Source organism: Lissotriton vulgaris, unplaced genomic scaffold, assembly GCF_964263255.1.
Source record: "Lissotriton vulgaris unplaced genomic scaffold, aLisVul1.2 SCAFFOLD_3786, whole genome shotgun sequence".
NCBI lineage: Eukaryota > Metazoa > Chordata > Amphibia > Caudata > Salamandridae > Lissotriton > Lissotriton vulgaris.
The window spans coordinates 28,771-48,518 of NW_028246031.1; the positions used below are offsets into that span (position 1 = coordinate 28,771).

The window sequence follows — 19,748 nt, forward strand, 5'->3', positions numbered from 1 at the left end:
CCCAATAAAACTTGGAAAAAATGTTTAATTTCACATACATTTGTCATTATATATTGACTTGTATTAGCTTTTAAAGCATAGTAAATGATGACCTTGCTGTGTAGCAGGATGCAACGATCTTTTATTGGAGCTCCTCAATGAATCCCTCACTATCACCCACCAACAGTGCCTCTTATCTCTCCATAGCTTCTCTATCACATGTATTGCATTTGTTTCATAGCATCTCTCATACCAGTGTAGGGCAGAGACAATGAATCATACATGTGCAAATCAGTGTATTGAAAATGCTACGTAAGGCAAAGGGGACTTCAAGGTGTGGGATTTATGTAATCTATACCTGTAGACATTTTTTAAAGAGTGCTTGGTCTGGATAAGCACAAACTCAGGATTCAGAGCATAACAGTGGTTAGCACTGACGTTAATAATAGAATTTTACTTCTATCCAAATAAACCTTTATTAGCAGCATCAGGATAATGAAAGACAGAGAAAATATAACTTACTACCTTGTACCATGCAGTTTGAATGCAGCTCTTGAGGGCAGTTCATAGCTCACTGTGCTAGTTTACGATTGTAACTTATGAACTGCACAGTAACAACAAAAGCTCTGTGACAAAAGCCCTACCCACTGAGCTATGCACATAAAATATAGTTTTTTTAAATGCATGGTACATGTTCTTTGCAGCAGGAATATTAAACCTCTGCGCTACCATAGAGCAGTCAAAGCTGCCAATAGACAAAACTCCCATATCTCTCTCCAGCAGGTACATTAATCACCGGAGTTATCTTGACGCTTTTATTGTTGCTTTGAAAACTGCTGATTATACAAGGAACTTTGCAGTGCTTTTAAAACTGCTGCCTGTGGACCCCCCGGGAATGTGTCACGGACCCCTAGGGGTCCAGGGACCCCAGTTTGGGAACCACTGCTTTAGTACATTGAAGTTAAACAATTATATTCTTTTAGCAGGTACACCCACATAGATGGCAATGAGGAAGTTATTTTGACACTTTCTCTAATTGCATCTCAGCCCATAGTGTTGATTAGGTCATAAAATTCAGCTTTCTCAAACAGTGGCCAAAAAAGCAATAGTTTAAGTGTAACTTTGAAAAAGGTTCCACCCATTGCACAATTGGTACCTACCCGAGTCTCTCCCTCTGGCCTTTACTCTTGCTTTCTCCACTGGCACTTCAATGTCTTCCTGGTCTCCGTCCTCCTGCCCTTCAGGCTCCAGAGTGGCGGCTACTTCCGCCTCGTTAGTTGGCTCGGGAGCTTTAAATCCTTCAATATATTCTGGATACGGAACTCTGCAAAAATAAAGTGTTGTTAAACTGCTGACACATTTCACATTTATGTTTGTACATTTCGAAGCCTATGCCTTAAGTGACCTACTTATGTTACTTACATGGACAAATTATGCATGTGGAGCAGGTCTGTGAGGACCGCTGAAGCAAGTACTGCAAACGCCCCAGTGTCTCCAATTAATATACAGTAATTGGGAACCAAGGGTCAGATGTAGGTAAATGGCATTTACCGATTCGTAAATACCGAATTTTACCGATTCGGTATTTACAAATCGGTAAATGCTATGTAGGTATTTTTACCGACATTTTTACCAAATCTGTAACATTCGGTAATTACCGAATCGGTATTTACCGATTCGGTAATTGCCATTGATTCCTATGGGCCTTGAGGCCCATAGGAACCAATGGCAATTACCGAATCGGTAAATACCGATTCGGTAAAATTACCGAATTTACAAGGGGACAGGGTGTCACTTTGACACCCTGTTGCACCCCTGATTTAGGCGTGTCTGCCATGTGGCACACATACATGCCCAGCAATGAGAGGGGGTGAAGAGTGCCAGGGATATTTGGGGCCAGATGTAGGTCCCCCGCATTACCGGTAAGAGAGGGGAGAGAGAGGTCTAGGGGACTAATAACAGGAACAGAGGTCAAGGGGCTCTTTTAAAAGGACATAATTGGGGTGCTCGATTTTGTTAGTATGCAGCAATTATGTTTGACCGTTTTCGTTCTGGCTCAATATCAGTGAGTTTTGAATGCATTTCTAAGGGACAATTAACAACGCCTTGTAATGTTATACTTTAGAAACGATTGTTGTGGGTTGCATCTACACCCAGGGGCTGCCCATGCCGAGGTTGTCACGTTAAGTGTGTGGATGGCACTTTCCTAATGGCCCTTCATGTCCCAAGGAAATGAAATGGACACAGGGTCAGAACATTAGGGGGTGTTTATGGTGTATTATCTTGATGATGGGCCACATTTTTACAAAGGATATATAGAGTTTAGGAATCAGCCATTGCTCTAGATAGATATTTAAAAGTGCATAGAGTTGAGATTTGATACACTGCTCTTTATATATATTCCCCACAGTAAAATTACGGAATGAGGAGTGACTCACAACTGGAGTCTTCTTGAAACCAATTATTGGTCTGGACCTCACGACTGGTACGAGCTCAGGTGGTCGTTTGAGGGTAAATAGCTGGATGTTATATGTGGTTGGTGACATACTCATTTATTTGAAGCCTTCAATAACCTGGCTTCTGTTTTTAAACAGGATGACAAACTATATGTGTGCGTTTCTATTCTCATTTGTTTTTCAGTTGTGAATACGATGTGTGTCCTCATGCAGTGGCTCTAAAAATTTGTGATGCCCTGAAGAAATTGCCCAAAATATAAATGGCAATGAAACATGTCGGCAAGTGGAACATGGCTAGATATGAATTAGCCATCTTCACTGTTTTACATTCCATAACCAACACGAAAGAAACAGAATAAAGATAAGTCCAGTGTTGCTTGTGGCTTTTTACATATGTGTTTGGTCTTCCGTATTGTGGTTGTTTGTCTCACACAGTGCATTTTTTCACAAACACTGTTTTGTTTGTTCTGTGGACACTTGTTTTCTTTTAGAGCTTGATGGCGCCAATGATGAGATCAGGGCAATCCTGGTGAGTACCTGCCAGGTTCCCGTTGGTGGTTCGCCCGTGAGGTGCCATCTCGCTCACACACACTTTTTCTAATTCTTTTCATTTTCCTATTTAGACATATTGGTGTGTGTTATTGGTTGTCTCACAACTGTCTTTCATTCCTTCAAGGGTTGGGCAATGTGTTTTTATTGATTGGCATATTTTGGTTGTACCTCCTACCTCAATAATCAAAAGAGAGGAGTATTGTGCAAAATGTTTTTGCTGTTGATGGTAAACCATTAATATATTGATATCCCTATGCCTATTTGATCTAGGTCTTGTTTCGTATTCATATAACTAAGTGGAGGGTGACCTATGATCAACTCTTTTCCCTCTAAGCTCCTCTTTGTTTACTGCCAGATGTAGGTCACCAAATACCGGTCGGTATTTGGTGATTGAGATGTAGGGGGCCTATATTTTACCGAATCGGTAAATTTACAGATTCGGTAAATACATACATGCCCTGGAGGCATGTATGTGTGTCACATGGCACAGGTGTACATGCACAGACGTGCATGTACACAGGAATTCGTTATTTACCATGCAATAGTATTACATGGTAAATAACGAATTCTTAGGGGCCTGTGGCACTGTTTCCTGTGCCAACTACATATAGATTTACTGATTCGGTAAATATATCGATTCGGTATTTTACAGAATCGGTAAATTTACCGAATCGGTAAAATATAGGTCCCCTACATCTCAATCACCAAATACCAACCTACATCTGGCCCCAAATATCCCTGGCACTCTTCACCCCCTCTCATTGCTCTCTACATACCGGTACATCATGGCCAGTGACATCACCTACAACAAGGAAAAAAGGTATAACATGTATCTACCCTTTAATACTCTTTCCTTCTGCAGCACTGCATCAAGATTGTTACAGTACTACAGCTCTCAGGCTACTGCTGGGTGGCAATAAAAAAAAAAGTTTTAAGCGTTATGTCAGAGTCCAGAAAGGCAATGCCGCAGCTGGCAAAGCTTGTTTAAATTTGCACTTAATTAAAAATAGAAAAAGAAATTAGCACACATTTCGGATTGAATATGTGTAATGAGATAGATATTTGAGGCAAAATTTGGTAACTCGCTCCATCTGCAAAATCGACAGACGGAGAATTCTAAGGGTTTTCCTCCTAGGGATGAATCACTTTTTTTTAAAGATCTTTATTGACATGAAGGCATAAGTTACATACACAATATTGTAAGCAGGATTCATCATTGTTTCTTTGCAGTTATATTCCAGTAAATCAGTATAATAGTGTACAATCTAACATATGCTAAGCGTAGTCCCAGCAGTTACATACATGGATGGTCGATATCAGTTTTCTTTAGCACATTAGTTGGAGCATAACATGCCTGTCTCTTATTATATACGGTATATCCCTCTAACCTTCAAATCATGTTCATTAAATTGTAAAGGAACGATTAAATGGTATTAAAAGAAAAGAAAACCCAACTATTTGTCATCACATTACAGTATGTCTCATATACACATCATCAACCATTAGCCACCTTACATAATTACAATTTGGTTCACGATTGAGCTACAGTCATGCGACAGCCCGGTGCAGGAAGAAACCAATGTCCCACCCCCCCTACTCATCCTCCCCTTCGGAGTCTAGATCTTCGTCTTCTGGCAAGGGTTCACAAATCTCCCCCCTATAAGTATTCCAAGGTGCCCAGATTTTGTTCCATTTCCGGGGGCAAGCCCTAAGCACATACACCGCCCTTTCCGTCACCATCAACAAATCCATATTTCTGGTCCATCTAGCCGCCGTAGGTAGTTCCGGAACTCCCCATTTTTGCGCAATGTCCCTCTTGGCTACTGTAATGGCTAGTGTGACCCACAGCAGTCCATACCTGTCCAGATCATTGGGGTCCCAAATGTTCAACAGGCACTTTCGGGGTTCAGGCAGGATAGAGATCTTAAGGGCTTGGGAGATAGTGCGCATAATTTGCTTCCAGAATTCTTGTATCTGTGGGCAATCCCATTGAGTGTGGAATAGAGTCCCCTCCTCCCCGCATCCCCTGAGGCAGAAGGGGTGTGGTGCCCTTTGTATCTTGTGAAGTAGCGTTCTAGTGTAGTAAATGCGGTGTAGAATTTTGAGTTGCACTAATCTGAATTTTGCCGAGATGCCTACTTCTCTCGGTGAGGCAAGCGCTTCATTCCATTCTGATTCATCTACCTCTCCTATTTCCCCCACCCATTTCTCTTTAAGTATTAATGTGGGGTCTGCCAGGTTGTTAACCAGCTTTTTATATGTGAGAGAAGTTGCACTTTGGGTCATGAAGTCCGTCAGTAGTCTATCCTCTAGTGGCGAGGATTCTGGTAGTTCAGTGTCCGGTGGGATTGCTTGGAGTAGCGCGTGACGTATCTGCACGTATCTGAACATTTCGGTGGGGCCTAAACCGTATTGCTGCTGGAGTTGTGAAAACGCAATCACTGTGCCTTTTTCCTACAGGTCCCCTATCGTGGAGATTCCTATAAGGTCCCACTGTGTGAACCCTTTGCAGGATCTGAGGTTACCCAATGATTTCGTATCCCACAGTGGCGTCAATTTGGTGAGCTTCCCTGTCCAACCCAACCGTGTTTGTGCTATATGCCACAGTGCCGCTGTGTGTTGTGTCGGGCCAACTAGTTTTCTAACTTGGGACTTGTTATATAAAACGGAGAGCATGCCGTCTGTCCCCAGTTGAGACCAATCCGCTTTGTATGCTGGGTCCTCTCGTCGGGTGTGGATCCACTGATTGATTATCTTAAGTTGGGCCGCCCAGTAGTATAATTGGACGTTAGGTAGAGCAATCCCTCCCTCATACCAACTTTTCACCAATATGTCATGCGCTATACGTGCCGGGCCATTGTTCCAGAGTAGGCTGGAGACCAGTGCCGCAACTTGTTTAAAATAGCGTGGTGCAACCAAATAAGGGGTATTTTCCAGCACATAGAGAAATCTAGGAAGTGCCATCATTTTATACAGAGCTGCCGGCCCAAGGAGGGTCAGGGGCAGGGTCGCCCAATGTTTAACGTCTGCACGTAGGCGATCCATTGGAGGCTTTAAGTTTGTGTCAAAGAAGTCAGTGGCATTATTCGTGATGAAAATACCTAAGTATTTAAAGGAGGTTGTTGTTAATGCCAAGGGGCAGTCCTCCCGCAATAATGGTTCCGGGCCTCTGAGCACGTACACTACCGACTTAGACCAGTTCAGGGTGTAACCCGACGATTTCCCGTGTGTGTTACAGAGATGCAACAGGGCAGGGATCCCGTTGTTGGGGTCCATCATGTAAATGAGCATATCGTCGGCATATAGGGAGATCTTATCTTCCCATCCCTCCTCACACGTGATACCTCGAAATAGCGGCGTTGTTCTAATCAGGATCGCCAGCGGTTCAAGCACCAGGGCAAAGAGCAGGGGAGACAACGGGCACCCCTGTCTAGTCCCCCGTTTCAGTGGGAACGTTGCTGAAATGTGTCCATTCGCCACTACTTGCGCTACCGGTGATGGGGATGAATCACTTTGATATTAATCGAGGGTGATTAATCTAGGAGGGATCAAAATATGACGAATATTTATTATTAACTACATGTTAATCTCAAGCTACTTTTTAGGAATTCCAAGGTAAATCTTGGAATTCCTTTTTGTTGCTTTCTTTTCCAGACTACTGTTGGATTCATATTTTAAGGACATGTAACCCTCCCCCACTTGTGTGTAATACTTCGTCATCAGGTTTGCTCTTCATTGGGCAAGTGAAGGGTCAAATTATCTCAAAGGCTCTCAAATCCAGGACATCTTGATCGAGATTTTTTTTAGGAAAATGTTTCTTATTGTTTGTGAGAGCATTGTTACTTGTGAGGCACCCTAAGTACATATTAAAATTACTTGAAGATGAACAAGAAGACTGTCATTAGTATTCCTTACCGTAAGATAAAATACAAATCGTGGCCAAGAAGGTTGCCTATTCTCTCTCATATCCTACTGCGAGGTCATTTTGCACTAATGCACTGACTACTGTAAAATAAGTGCAAAAAGAACAATTGATGGACAGAATGTAGAACAATGTGATAAATTCACCCCAGTGCAGAGCTCTGGGCCTAAATCCATCGTTTTCTTGCTCACCATGCCATTCCAGTTTGGACCCAGCCATATGCAACTCAGTCTTGACCCTGCACCCAACGGGAACAGTCCAACCCTAACTGCCAGGCCAGGTCCTCCCTGGACTGGAAACAAGCATACTAGGACTGGTTTCGGGCTTTCAGCCCTCATCAGCCTGGATAGCTTGACTCAAGTGGCATGGAGAGCACACCCGTCCCACTCGGGATGACATATGCAAAAAGAACAATTGATGGACAGAATGCAGAACAATGTCATACATTCACCCCAGTGCAGAGATCTGGTCCTAAATCCATCGTTTTTTTGCTCACCATGCCATTCCAGTTTGGACCCAGCCATATGCAACTCAGTCTTGACCCTGCGCCCAATGGAAACAGTCCAGCCCTAACTGCCAGACCAGGTCCTCCCTGGACTGGAAACAAGCATCCTCGGACCAGTTTCTGGCTTTCAGCCCTCATCAGCCAGGGTAGCTTGACTCCAGTGGCATGGAGAGCATGGGACTCACATCTGTGCATACCCATCCCACTCGGGGTGACAAGACCATACAGATGTCAGCGCACTGTACATATCGCAGTTAGGTCATTGCAAGAAACAAAAACAACATTTAAATACAGATACAAATGCAGATACATTATATCGAAAACGGCTTGGAGGATCCATGATCCCAAGGAGTCCATATGAAAAAGATCAGGCTAAATGACTAAGATGACTAGTGAAAGAATCTAATTTTCAGATTCTTTTTTACTTCTTTTTGAAGAAGGTAGAGGAAGGGTTTGCCCTAGTTTCTGACGTCTGTGTGTTACATATTCTAGGGACTAGACCAGAGAAGAAGCGGTTGTAAATCTATTTTTTTTTACTTCTGTGGCTTCAACATTAAAGAGTTAGGGCTTCTTGAGGATCGGCAACCGACGAAAAGTTCAAGTTTTTCAGACAGGTGTGTTGTGATGAAGGGTCTTGTGTGTCATTGAAGCTATCTTCAACAGCAAAGTTCAAAGTGGCTCTTAGCGGAGCTAGCTTTGCTTTGGGTAAACCAGCAAGGGTAGCGCTCCCCTAATACAAACGGGAGATAACCAGGGATCAGACTGCTAACTAAAAGTCATCTGGGGCAAGACAAGTTTGATTTTCTTAATATGTTTAGTTGGTAGTTAGCTGCTGCTGTGGTGGTACAGAGATGGTCTTGCATATTCAGTTTTTTTTGTCCAATATTATACCTAGTAATCTAGTAGAACCAATCATGTGTGGGGTGCAGTTGAGTGCAGTGAGTTGCTTAAGCCACTCTTCGATAGGGGCAGAGTGATTGTGTGGAGTGATCATGAGGATTTCAATGTTGAGGGTGTTAAGCATGAGGTGATTGCAGGTCAGCCATTTATGGGTTTTCTTTAGGGTGCAGTTGAGCAATTCGATCTCATCGGGGGAGGACAGTTTCAAATACAGTTGTGTGTCATCAGTGTGTATGTGGTAGTGAATGTTAGAGAGATAGAAAATTGGTAACAGGTTCCATGAACAAGTTGAATAAGGTGGGTGAGAGTGTGGCTCCTTGGGGAACTCTATTCATGACTGGTGTGATGTCAGGTAGGGTTTGATTGACCTTAATTATTTGTGATCTATTCTGAAGGAAAGAGGCAAACCATTTTAAGACGAGTCCTGATAACCCCATCCTCTTCTCAAGAAGGTCAATCATACTATCATGTTTGACCATATCAAAAGTGGAGGAGAGATCAACTAGTATAAGCAGACAGGGTTCGTTCTGGTCCAGCATTCTCAGTGTGTCATCAACAATGTGTTTAAGGGTTGTTTCAGTGCTATGCCCTGTTCTGAAACCTGACTAATGATTATCAAGGAGTTGAAATTGATCAATGCGTTTGCAAAGTTGCAGGTGTACCTATTTCTCTAAAGGTTTTGCTAGAGTCAGGATGATAGTGATAGGGCGGTAGTTGTTGAGGTCATCTCGTGCAGTTCCTACAAATCTATATAGGATCTTGTTATTCAGACAACATAAACTAAGGGATTGGAGTCCAGACTGATTCCAGACACCCCCAAAGGATATGTTCGTCTGTAGACCAGCTAGTTCACAGTGCCACTATAAGCCCCACATCCTTACCAAGGAGCCAATAGTTTCTGGCAACTATCGAACATGTCAACACTGTCCCCTCAGGGATCGTGGAAACTGTACAGTACTTTTTACTCAGTCACTCGTGCTCACTTTGTCTCAGAGAGATACTCAGAATAAATGGTGGGGACGTTTCCAATAAGCTTTTATTGAACCAGCGGCATTCTAGTATAAAATACGTGTGCTGCAACAACCATAAGACAGAAACCGATATATACGGTTATGAGCACCAACAGAGTAAATAAAAGATAGAATTCTACTATAGTGCTAAAACAATGGATATATGCAGGCATATAAATTCATGACAGTAATAATGTGTACTTCAACAATGCATATTCGCCAGATGAGTATTCAATCTTTCATTCTATCCTACCTAGACTACCCTAAAGTCTGGGTTGTACGAAATCTATCATTAAGAGGTTATGGTCGGTCCAATTCATGGTGGCCAGATTGCTATTGTCTTTCTCGAAGTTTTGTTCCACTTCAAGGCTTCATCGCAAGCTCCATTGGCTTCCATTGGAGAGGCAAATTCAATTTAAAACTCTTAGTACAGCACATAGAACCACGAATGCTCAAGGTGCTTCCATCCTTTCTGATCTTATGAGACCTTATCTCCAAACCAGAGCTCTTTGCTCGGCCTAGCTTAATACTGGCGGAAACTCCCAGGTTCCACAGGTGCCCTCTCTTTTCAAGTTTTGGCTCCAGCTCTTTGGAACAGTTTGCCCCTTGAGCTAAGAAATATCCAGAATGATTTTGATTTCAGAAAAAAGCTTAAAGCCTGTCTTTTCATCTATCAGGAGGTTCTGATCTCTTCTGCTGCTCTTTTGATGTGGTATTCTAGTGCGGTGGTCAGCGTTGCTGGTGCAGCTCTGAGCTTTGTAAATTTAATTAGATAACATTACATAACATAACAGATGCTGATCGATGAAAGTCAATGGTTGATAGAGCCAGCCGGAGCAGCCCACTCTAGCTATATTAATAGTAGAAGAAGCAAAGGCCACTCTATATATATTGTAAATAAGGCTCCCGGTTTTCCGTTTATACAGATTTATACATATAAATACAGACGGAAAAATATTTTTTTTCCGTCTGTATTTATAAATTGAAGCGGAAAAATACAACCAAATTAGATTCTCTGAGCCCGAGAAATGTTTGGCAATCCCTGCTCCAGCCAGGGTTGCCTGCCACAAACCTCTCCTGATTGCAGTGTATGGCTGCCCACATTAGCACCTGCTGGGCCATTAATCACTCTAGGCGTGGGAAATTCCTTCTGCTGTTCCTTTAACATCTCCTGCGCTGAGCCTGCACCCCAGTGAGTTTTAGGTCACAGGTTAATCAAAGGGTGGGGGGTGGACTTGTATTTCACTGTTTGCACTACTACAGGTGTGGGGCGCGAATACTTGGAGCTAAGACTGGCAGAAATGTGTGACCCAAAGAGGTCAGATAGAACGGCAGAATAATCACATTAAGAAAATTAGTTTGCATGCACTTTCAGGCCTTAAATTTAAACTTTCCTCCGTGACTTGGTGCAGCATGAAGAAACATTCCTGAGAGACAGAGACAGCCCGGGCATATCTGCAAGCCCCTTTTCAAGTTAAATTGTTTTTTTTCCTCCACTGTGTGAGAAAGAATTGTTGCTGCAGCTACACTGTGTGGGATTACAGCAATAAAGTAAATTGTTCAAGTGCTACGTGGCAGTATAAAGTAAAATAAGTGAAGTGATACACGCCCAATGCCTTCAAAGCAGAGACAAGTTAACTTATGGAAAAAGGGTTTTGCATTAGCGAAGGACTTAGTTTAAAAAAAAATTTGAATCAAAAGCTGCCAGCTCAAGTGGCTGTTGTTGGATATTTTAGGCTTCATGATTCAGGATTGTGAGGGAAATAGAGCCTGGCAGCACTAATGCAAGGGCCTTTATTTTTTTCTGAATTAGATTTTGCTGCTGTCTTTGGCCAGGTCACTGAAAGTACCCAGGTGCACTTGTCTAAATTCTAAATGTGTTTACATTTAATAAAAATGGCTAACGACAGTGTTTTCAATATTGTAACAGCATCAGATCACTAATATTATCGCAAGTAATCTCTGTGACACCACTCCCATTTCTCACATGTGGGTTCCTGTTTTGATCTAACAGAAAAGTTTTTGGGTTGATGTTGCACGAAACATATTTGGGCCAGATATACATATAGCTAAACCTATAACAACCATTTGCACTGTCTATTTATAAATGTGGAAAAATACTAGCTGAAACGTCTTTTTTTGCTTGCGACAAAAATAAATACAGATATATACAGATAAAATGACATAAAAATAAATATGGATAAATACAGACGGAAATGTTAAAAAAATAAATACCATAAAACCGGGAGCCCTAATTGTAAACAGTAGGTCTGCTTGATAGTTGCACTACCAAAACCCGTGTATAATAAATGAGAAGTGAATTCTCAATAAAATAATGAATTTCTGGTGTGAATGATCCTCTTTTCCATTATTTTTCCAAAATGGGGGCAGACTTGCATTGGCAGAGAGATGTAGTAGTAGTTCTGCCTGCGCTGTTCTCAACTATGGCCTTGCATACGAGTGCCCTGGTGTTGTTTGCAATAATGAATGCACTTGATAAAATCCGACACTATTCAGTTCAGAATTTATTGGGTGCAATAGTTATTGACTATTCCCACCCTGCACCCTCAAAAATGGCACATAACGTGGATTTTGGTGCTTGGAACGCTAAACATTGCTTGTCGTGGTTTTTATCAGGCATTTTCCCTATATAAATATTGGCAGGTTTAAAGTTTATCCAAGGGATTTGAATGTTATCACACCACGTAATTACTGGTTGCGGAAAATCAGCAAAGCTCATAATTCCGATATTTGTGAGAACAATAGTTATAATAGTACATATCAGAAGTTAAGGAAAGAGAGAAGAACCCACTTGTTCCAGGGAACAGGGTACAGTAGACAACAAAGTCAAAGGTGAATCCCTGGAAATACTACTTTTTTACTTACTCGCTCATGTATTGTATATCACATACATCCAAAGAAGCCTAATAATAAAGGCAAATATTAAATTACCACACTAAAATGTACCCTTTACAATCTTCTTTATTAAAACATGGAAGAAAGACGTTTTCTTCCTTGAACCAATTAAAATTCAGAAAAGTGTCCTGGAAACATATACAATTAAAACATTATCAAGATAGCAATGTATGGCATAATCATATCAGAAGTTACCCAGATGTGTAATAGATGGCTAAAGGTCTACAAATGAGTGGCGCCCACAGAATTGGGGCAGCGTGTAATGCACAAATACGCATGCATGGCTGACAGAGGTTTGCAATGGCCTCTCCCAGCACACCTCACAAGTTCTGCATTTCCAAAAGATTCACTTCTTTAGCACTCACCTCTCCACTACCGACACAAGTTCTGCTGGCAGTGCCCGTGCATCTCCTCGTCCCTGGCATTCCCCTCGGATCCCTGGGGGTGGGTAGATGTTTAAGTCTCCTGTAAAGAGGGTAGGAAATATTATTTCACATTCTCTTTTTTGGGGGTTTCAATGTAGCATGTCCTTTAAAAAGGGTAAAATAATTGGTAATTCACAAAACGGTAACACCTCCTTGTCAATGGGCATCAAGTTAGTTTTATTTTTCCTTTTTTCAGAAAGTGTCTGCTGCTGTCATTAATATAGGGCATTATTCCTTCCACGGATGTGATATGCTGCATCTTTAACAATCTCACATAAATGTGTGGGAAATATGCTCTTTTCCAAATTCCAGCATTTAGAAATTTTTATCAGAGGAAAGATTTCTCATCAAGAATACATGCCAACACTCTGGGGCCCATTACACGTTGCATGTAAAATTCCTTTAGCTGGTACAGCCACCAGTCCCACTGGGAGCCACAACCTCTATGAAAACACTGAGGGATGGAATTTTTTCACTGCATGCTTTGCCCAATATCCAGAGAAAACCCAGCCCGACCAAAAATGAAGAAAAACAAGTGTGAATGTGTGCACACAGTACTTAATTTGTAAAAACATAAGGGCCTCACCAGGAGGCCACAGCAGCTTGCACCACCTATTGCCCCTGCTAGCACTGCCACTGACAGTACCAACACAACTACTAACAATCACACTCTTACAAATGTGAGAATTTAGAGTATTCCAACCCCCCAAAAGTCATACGAATGTCTTCGATGGCAGGTATTAGTCTTTATTAATGTGTATTGAATTAATAATCAATTGTTGTTGTGCTCGTCTCTAAATTAGACAGACATCGCCACCATGTGGCAGACTGTCTTAAGTGCTAGTGTTGACAATTAAATGCCTGTACTAAGCACTGGAAACTACTGGCTCAAATCAAGCACTGACTGTAGAAACACAAACCCCCTCATTTAGTTTCCAATTAACTGGTCATCGACAGTAATACCCCCAGTCCTTTAGAATTACCAATGCCCACAGAAACAGTAGTGCTGGCAGTGAGAGAATACAGGGCCAATTAGCCACCTGCCTTTACTGGGGTTGTCTTTGTGTTATCGTAGGAAGAATAATTCTCATTGGTTGGGGTGAAATATCCTAATACATCTTTTATGGATGCCAGTCCTTCTTATTAAAACCCCATATATACTGGATATACAGAGCTGTGCCCATATTGCCACGCTGAAGCAAAAAGAAAGAATGAGGTACCATAAATACATAACATTTTTAATTGATTTTCGTATTTAGAATACTTCTGGTGGTTGTGGACAGGACTTCCCATAAGCAATCCTACGACTTCTACGACTTCTTAGTTAAACTATTCCAAGTTATTTCTGCAGTGTTTTCAGTTATTGCAACCGCACCGGTTCTATAGGTGTAATTGGGTATTGGTATACGTTAGTTGTCAGATGAATACTTCATGTTCAGATATACATAAACAAATAAACAAAGGGTTTAATGGATAACTTTTACCTCAGGGCCACTAAGTGTCTTATTTGAAAGCAGCGTGCTTTTCAGATTTATTAATTTATTTACGTAAGCCTCTTTAAACACATGTCTGACATGTAGTACAAGCTTGTGAGTTGGCAACCAACTCCGTTCAAAGGTTTATGCTTCTTGGGCAGCCATATCCTGGGCTTAATTTGTAAAATAATAAGTGCTGGGGCCCACACCTTTGCTGAGAACCTCCCACCAGTGTTGCAGAAGGTTGAGATGCTGAATACAAAGGCTACATAGTCTTGATTCCACATATGCATATTTAATCCATCACCAGACATTGCCTGACTCCTTATCGCACCCCTGCACCATCTTCGTTCCTGCTTTTTTACCTCCATTACTGTTTTTCAGTCTTTATCCTCCTTCTTTCCTCCCTTTGTATTTTTCTCTCTCTTGTTCTGGGTCAAAGACTGATGGGGACAAATAGGTGCCCAACCGGTCCTCGCCAGGTCCACTTTAAACCATTCTCAAATGATGTGGTACTGAGAAACCCGACGGTGCTCCATTAAAAATGGTAACTCCACCCTATGCTACGTTTAAAAGCTTCAGAACATCTCCAGCTTCACTTGCTCTCTCACCACAGCTCATCTAAAGTCAACTACTGTAATTTTGAAAGTGGGTGCGCAATCATCAATGTTAGGGCTTGGAACATATTTAGTCGTCTTGTTATGATATTCATGTTGATTGCAACCACCCTACCCTGTCATGACATATAAGTGTCCCATTACATTTGCTTCTACTGTGTCATTGTTGAAAGCGAGCCTGATATATTTGAGTCATAAAGGTTACCAGTCCAAGGATAGCACTCTTCTAGCTAGATATTTCATTTAAACTTTTTACACATTATTTTGAGAATTGTGAGACTCCTGTCTTCCCTAAAGATTAAAATATATAGCTGCCACTTTTTCCACATGGGTCTCAAAACCCAATACCTCCCCATACCTTTTACATTCTGCAATCAAAGATAGAATCAATAAAACAGGTTCTAGTGGGTGAGGGGATATTATCATCTTCATCATCCATGTGGTAGGGAACACCTCTGTGTTCTCTTCCACAAACATGTATCCTCTAATGTTGGGATAATCTTGGATCATTGCTGCTGTGGGCTCCAAAATGAGTACAAACAGTGAGGGCGATGAGGCAGCAAGCAATGTCCGTCTCATCATGTATGTCACCTAGGATCAGTATACGTCTAATGCCTAATAAAAAGTGGCCTGGTAATAAGGCACAGTGATAATGCACACAGGGAGGCAGTTCATTGCCTTTACTGCACCACAACAAGTTTGTACATTTGAAATGGAGGAATAACATGCAGAAATTTATATTATTGCATGATTAATGCACGTTTTCCCCAAATTCTTTATGGTTTCTGGGAATATTGCCACCACTTCAAGTAAGTGGATCTTTCCCCAGAATTCCATGTCACTTTTAATCCTCTTTCAGATGAAAATGGGGACATGGGCCCATTTGTTATCGGTGAGCAGCCTTTACTACGCGGGTATTACCACGCGCTGCCATTACTACGCTGCTTTTACAACGCAAGTCGTTACAACGACTTGCGCTGGAGGGCGCTGTTGGATAGGGAATAGTTTAATTTTCTATTCCAACACCTTCCCTACTGTAACGTGGGCTGGAGTTGGAATAGAAAATTAAACTATTCCACTATCCAGCGCTTACAGCGCAAGTCGTTGTAACGACTTGCATTGTAAAAACAGCTTTGTAATGGCACGCGTGGTAATAGCCCGCGTTGTAGTGACATACAACCTTTGTTATCAGTCCAGTAATGCAGTTTTATCTCTGAGAATACTAAAATTAGCATTTTCTAATAAAATGTCCGATCCAAGCCACACTTTTGGAGAACGCTTTGAAGGAAAAACTAGCTCCGGCTGCTGATTGGGTTTTCAGTCCCCAGAGAATGTAAGACAGATTTCAATATGGTTATTGGTCTTCTTCATAAGATGAACCATCCATCAAGCTTTAGGTTTAGCCGGAGCAAAGACAGGGTTCTCACCATCAACAAGCTGTAGAAGATCTCAATTGACAGGCATCAGGAGATGGCTCTAGGAGTACAATCTCCTGATGGTTACCTTGTATTTTCATAAATATTTTTGTGTCTGTGGTGTAGCAGGGCTACTGGCCTATACAAACATCTTATCTTTTCCCTGGTTGGGAATAACCATTATGTTACATGCAGCATAGCTGCCTGTCATGTAACTCAACCTCATGATACTCCCATCAGGTTAGATTTTTTGCCTCCTCTCTGCTATATCAGGATAGAAAGTACACTTGAAAGATTATGCTTTTCAGCATATATTGCTATCTGTTAGATTTTTTGTGGCTAGTAATTTTTTCTCAAGAGTTTGGGATCGGATTGACTCTCCATAGGTTCCTCTTTCATAATATATGCTCTTCAGACTGAGTAGACTGTCCAAATGATCAAAAGGTTATTTAAAAAGGTTATTCAACTGCTCCTTATTCACATCATCTTTCTGAATGTATTCTGAGACCCATGATATCTCTGAAATATTATCTAAATTATCGCAATCTGATAAAAAGAAATTAGATTGTTACCTTTAGTACAACTTTGAGACTGCAACAATTTGAGGTTGCAATTATAACAATTTAATTTTCTGTGATTTTTCATGCAGTAAATAACTGGTGAATGTATTCTTTTTCTTAAAAAGAATCGTTGATTGTTTCGACCAGCCTGCTATACCTTTTTTGGTACACTTTGATTAGTTTATATTGAATTCATCTGTGAATCCTCTAGGCCCAAATTGGTTGGTTCACAGTAAATAATTGGTGAATGCATTCTCTTCTCTGTACAATTTAAAAGAATTGTTCATTCTTTCAACCTGCCAGCTAAATCTTTCTTTGAATAGAGTATTTGAATGGATTATTGTATTAAGTTATTCGTACCTTAGTTTTTAATGAGCGATTAATTGTGTATTTCAATGTTTTCAAATTTTGTAAATTGCAGCCCTGAGCAAGCTGTTGGTGTATGGACGTACCACGTTGGCTGTATTTTATGAAGTAAATTGGAAAGAATAATAAAGCACTGAATTATCTACCACATCCTTCCAAGATACGTTGCGATTCAATTTTGTACGCATTGAATTAATTTTGGGTCCTTGCCTCTCCATTTCTGTATAAATCTAATTATTTGGGTGATTGGACAGCTGACCTAGTGAGGTAGGCAACTGGTTATTTACAAAGCTGACTGAACTGATTTGTGGGGTTGAACAATTCTTTAGCTGTCTCAAAATTGTCTCTGGTTATTTTGGCTCTAAAACTGTGCTTGCTTTGCCAAAAATGTAATGATTTGGTGGTTCTGCTGGTATGAAGCTGGTTTATGCAGAACGTCTCTCGGGCCTGCACCCTCTCCTTCGTTCCATGAGTTCACTCCGTGCTCCACCCTTTGCCCGGTATCTTGACTTCTTTCTGGTCCAGGATCCAGGTATTATGTTGGATGAACTCCATGCTTCCATTTTCCGTGTCTTCCTTCTTGTTTTGCATGTTTATATTGTCTTTCCTATTATTTTGCAAACCCTCCCATTTATATTTGTGATCTCTTCTCTGGCATTCTGTTCTTGTGTTAAGTGTCTTGTATGCCACAGTCTAAAGAGAGCGTTTATTTCTTAAAGTCTGTGATAGTTGTTTCCACAAGCTTTGTAGTTTGGCTTGAAACATTTTCTGTCACTCTGCTTCATTTTGGGACCAGACACCTATCAAGGTAGTTTTTGGTTAGGTTTAAATCTCCTTCATCTCTATTGACTGCCATTTGCCCATCTTCGTCCAGTTTTTGATCTCCTTCCCTTGTTATCTTCTGAAAACAAAGAGTCTTATTTATGTGTGCACCCAGGATTACTTGTTTGTGGCATAGTGTCCTCCCATGCTCATTTTGCAAGATCCTGTGTAACTTTTATGATGTATTGAAGTGACTCTGCCTCAGGGGGAACTTGCTGGGATTTTATGGTTCCCTTCAATCCTCCTAGCAGAATTTTCAAGATCAGTACTGTATAAATGGGTCCAGGTTCGTTCCCCCTGCCATACGCCATGTGTTTGTTTTGCTGTGCAGTTCCCTGATGTGGGTTTCCTAATTGTGTGTGAGAGTTTTGTTTTGAAAGATCTTCAGTTTGCTTAACAATTTCTGACCTATAGTCCCTTGTATCACTTTCCGTACCATACCATGCTAAGCTGTGTTTCTTCTCACTCCTGTCACCTCTAAGAGCCATCAATGTTTCAGGGAAGCAAGGAATTCAGCCTTGACCCCTTTCTCCTCTGCATTCAGTGGGTAGTCTGAGGTGTAGAGAGAAGTTCATGTATCTCCTCTCCACACAGCCGCTATCCCTCCTCTAGGACTGTGCTGCAGATTCTCCAGGTTTGTACTGCCTTTTGTATCTAGTTTATTGGCACTGGTATGCATAGCAATAGCCCTGCCTCATTCTTTACTTCATCCTCTTCCTCATTCAGGCACAACAGTGTCCACTGTATCACATTTAAGATCTGCTGCACCATATTGAAGGCAGTGAACTCTAGCACTCAGCCTACCTACCAACCAAGATTAAGATATTCTATGATAAACGCAAAAAATGCAACTAGTAAATTACCATGCTAGAAGCAAAGAAATGTAATTTGGAAAACAAGATAAAAGAGACCTTCTCTTGCTTTACTCCAAGTATCTGAAATTCCAGTCCAACACATTGCCAACAAACCCCTTCACTTGAGAGTAAATATCAAGTAAACCCACAAATTGAAAATATACTTGCCCTCACTCATACCCCCTAAATTGCATAGCACTCTTTTGATTTACAGTTATATTTGCTCTTGTAAACACCCATAAACCCCCCCACCCGTTTCCTCTAGCCCTTCTTCTTACCCATGTTCCAAACATAGCCTTGGTATTCACTACGCACACACTACCCACATAACGCCTTTGACTTATGATCGCTAGGGATGTTGCTGCTCAACCACTCTAACTTCCTGTATGGATGCCTGGTATGCACACAAGTGAGCTCGGGGAGAGGGTTGCAAGCCTTTTTCTTGCCACCAGATTGTTGCATCTCCTTGCCAGGATCAAGCAGTATGTGGATTTTATCATTCCCCAGCCCAAAAATAAGTCACATTTTCTGGGAAAAAATGATTTATAGTATGTTTAGAAACTGCTAAAATAAGTCACTGTACACTTTAACAGAACTGTCATATGTAACTATATAAGACGTGAGTGTTAATAGACTTCATACTTTCTAGCATCTGTTGACAGTCCTGTAAAGTTAGAGAGAAATAGATATAGAACATATATCTGCGAGTTACATTCTGTTAAGAGAGTGTTTTATGGGGCCTGGCTAACGCCCGATGCAGATGGCGGCGTTCCCGTAGCTCTCCTCGGGAGGCGCAGGTGACGGGAGACCTGACGGCGCACCATTGGCGACTTTCCGTTCTGGACCTGACCGAGAGGCCGGCGGAAGATGAGGGGTGTCGTCTGATGTCCTTCCTGGAGCGCCATTCATTGTCGTCGTGCTCCTGGCATGCAAAGTGAGTGACGAACCATCCAGAGGGGCCGCAGCTGCCGTTA

At 41.5% G+C, this 19,748-nt stretch overlaps 1 protein-coding gene across 1 annotated transcript in view; it reads right to left on the reverse strand.

Annotated features, from left to right (window-relative positions):
- The window catches only part of LOC147666164 (collagen alpha-6(VI) chain-like), a 72,523-nt gene that overhangs the window by 17,827 nt on the left and 34,948 nt on the right, over positions 1-19,748 (reverse strand). Inside the window, exons 4-5 of the mRNA XM_086949252.1 lie at positions 12,606-12,705; positions 1,140-1,303 (exon numbers count right to left, since the gene is read on the reverse strand). Of these exons, the coding sequence (XP_086805378.1) occupies positions 1,140-1,303; positions 12,606-12,705 (264 nt within the window). The remainder of the gene's footprint in view (positions 1-1,139; positions 1,304-12,605; positions 12,706-19,748) is intronic.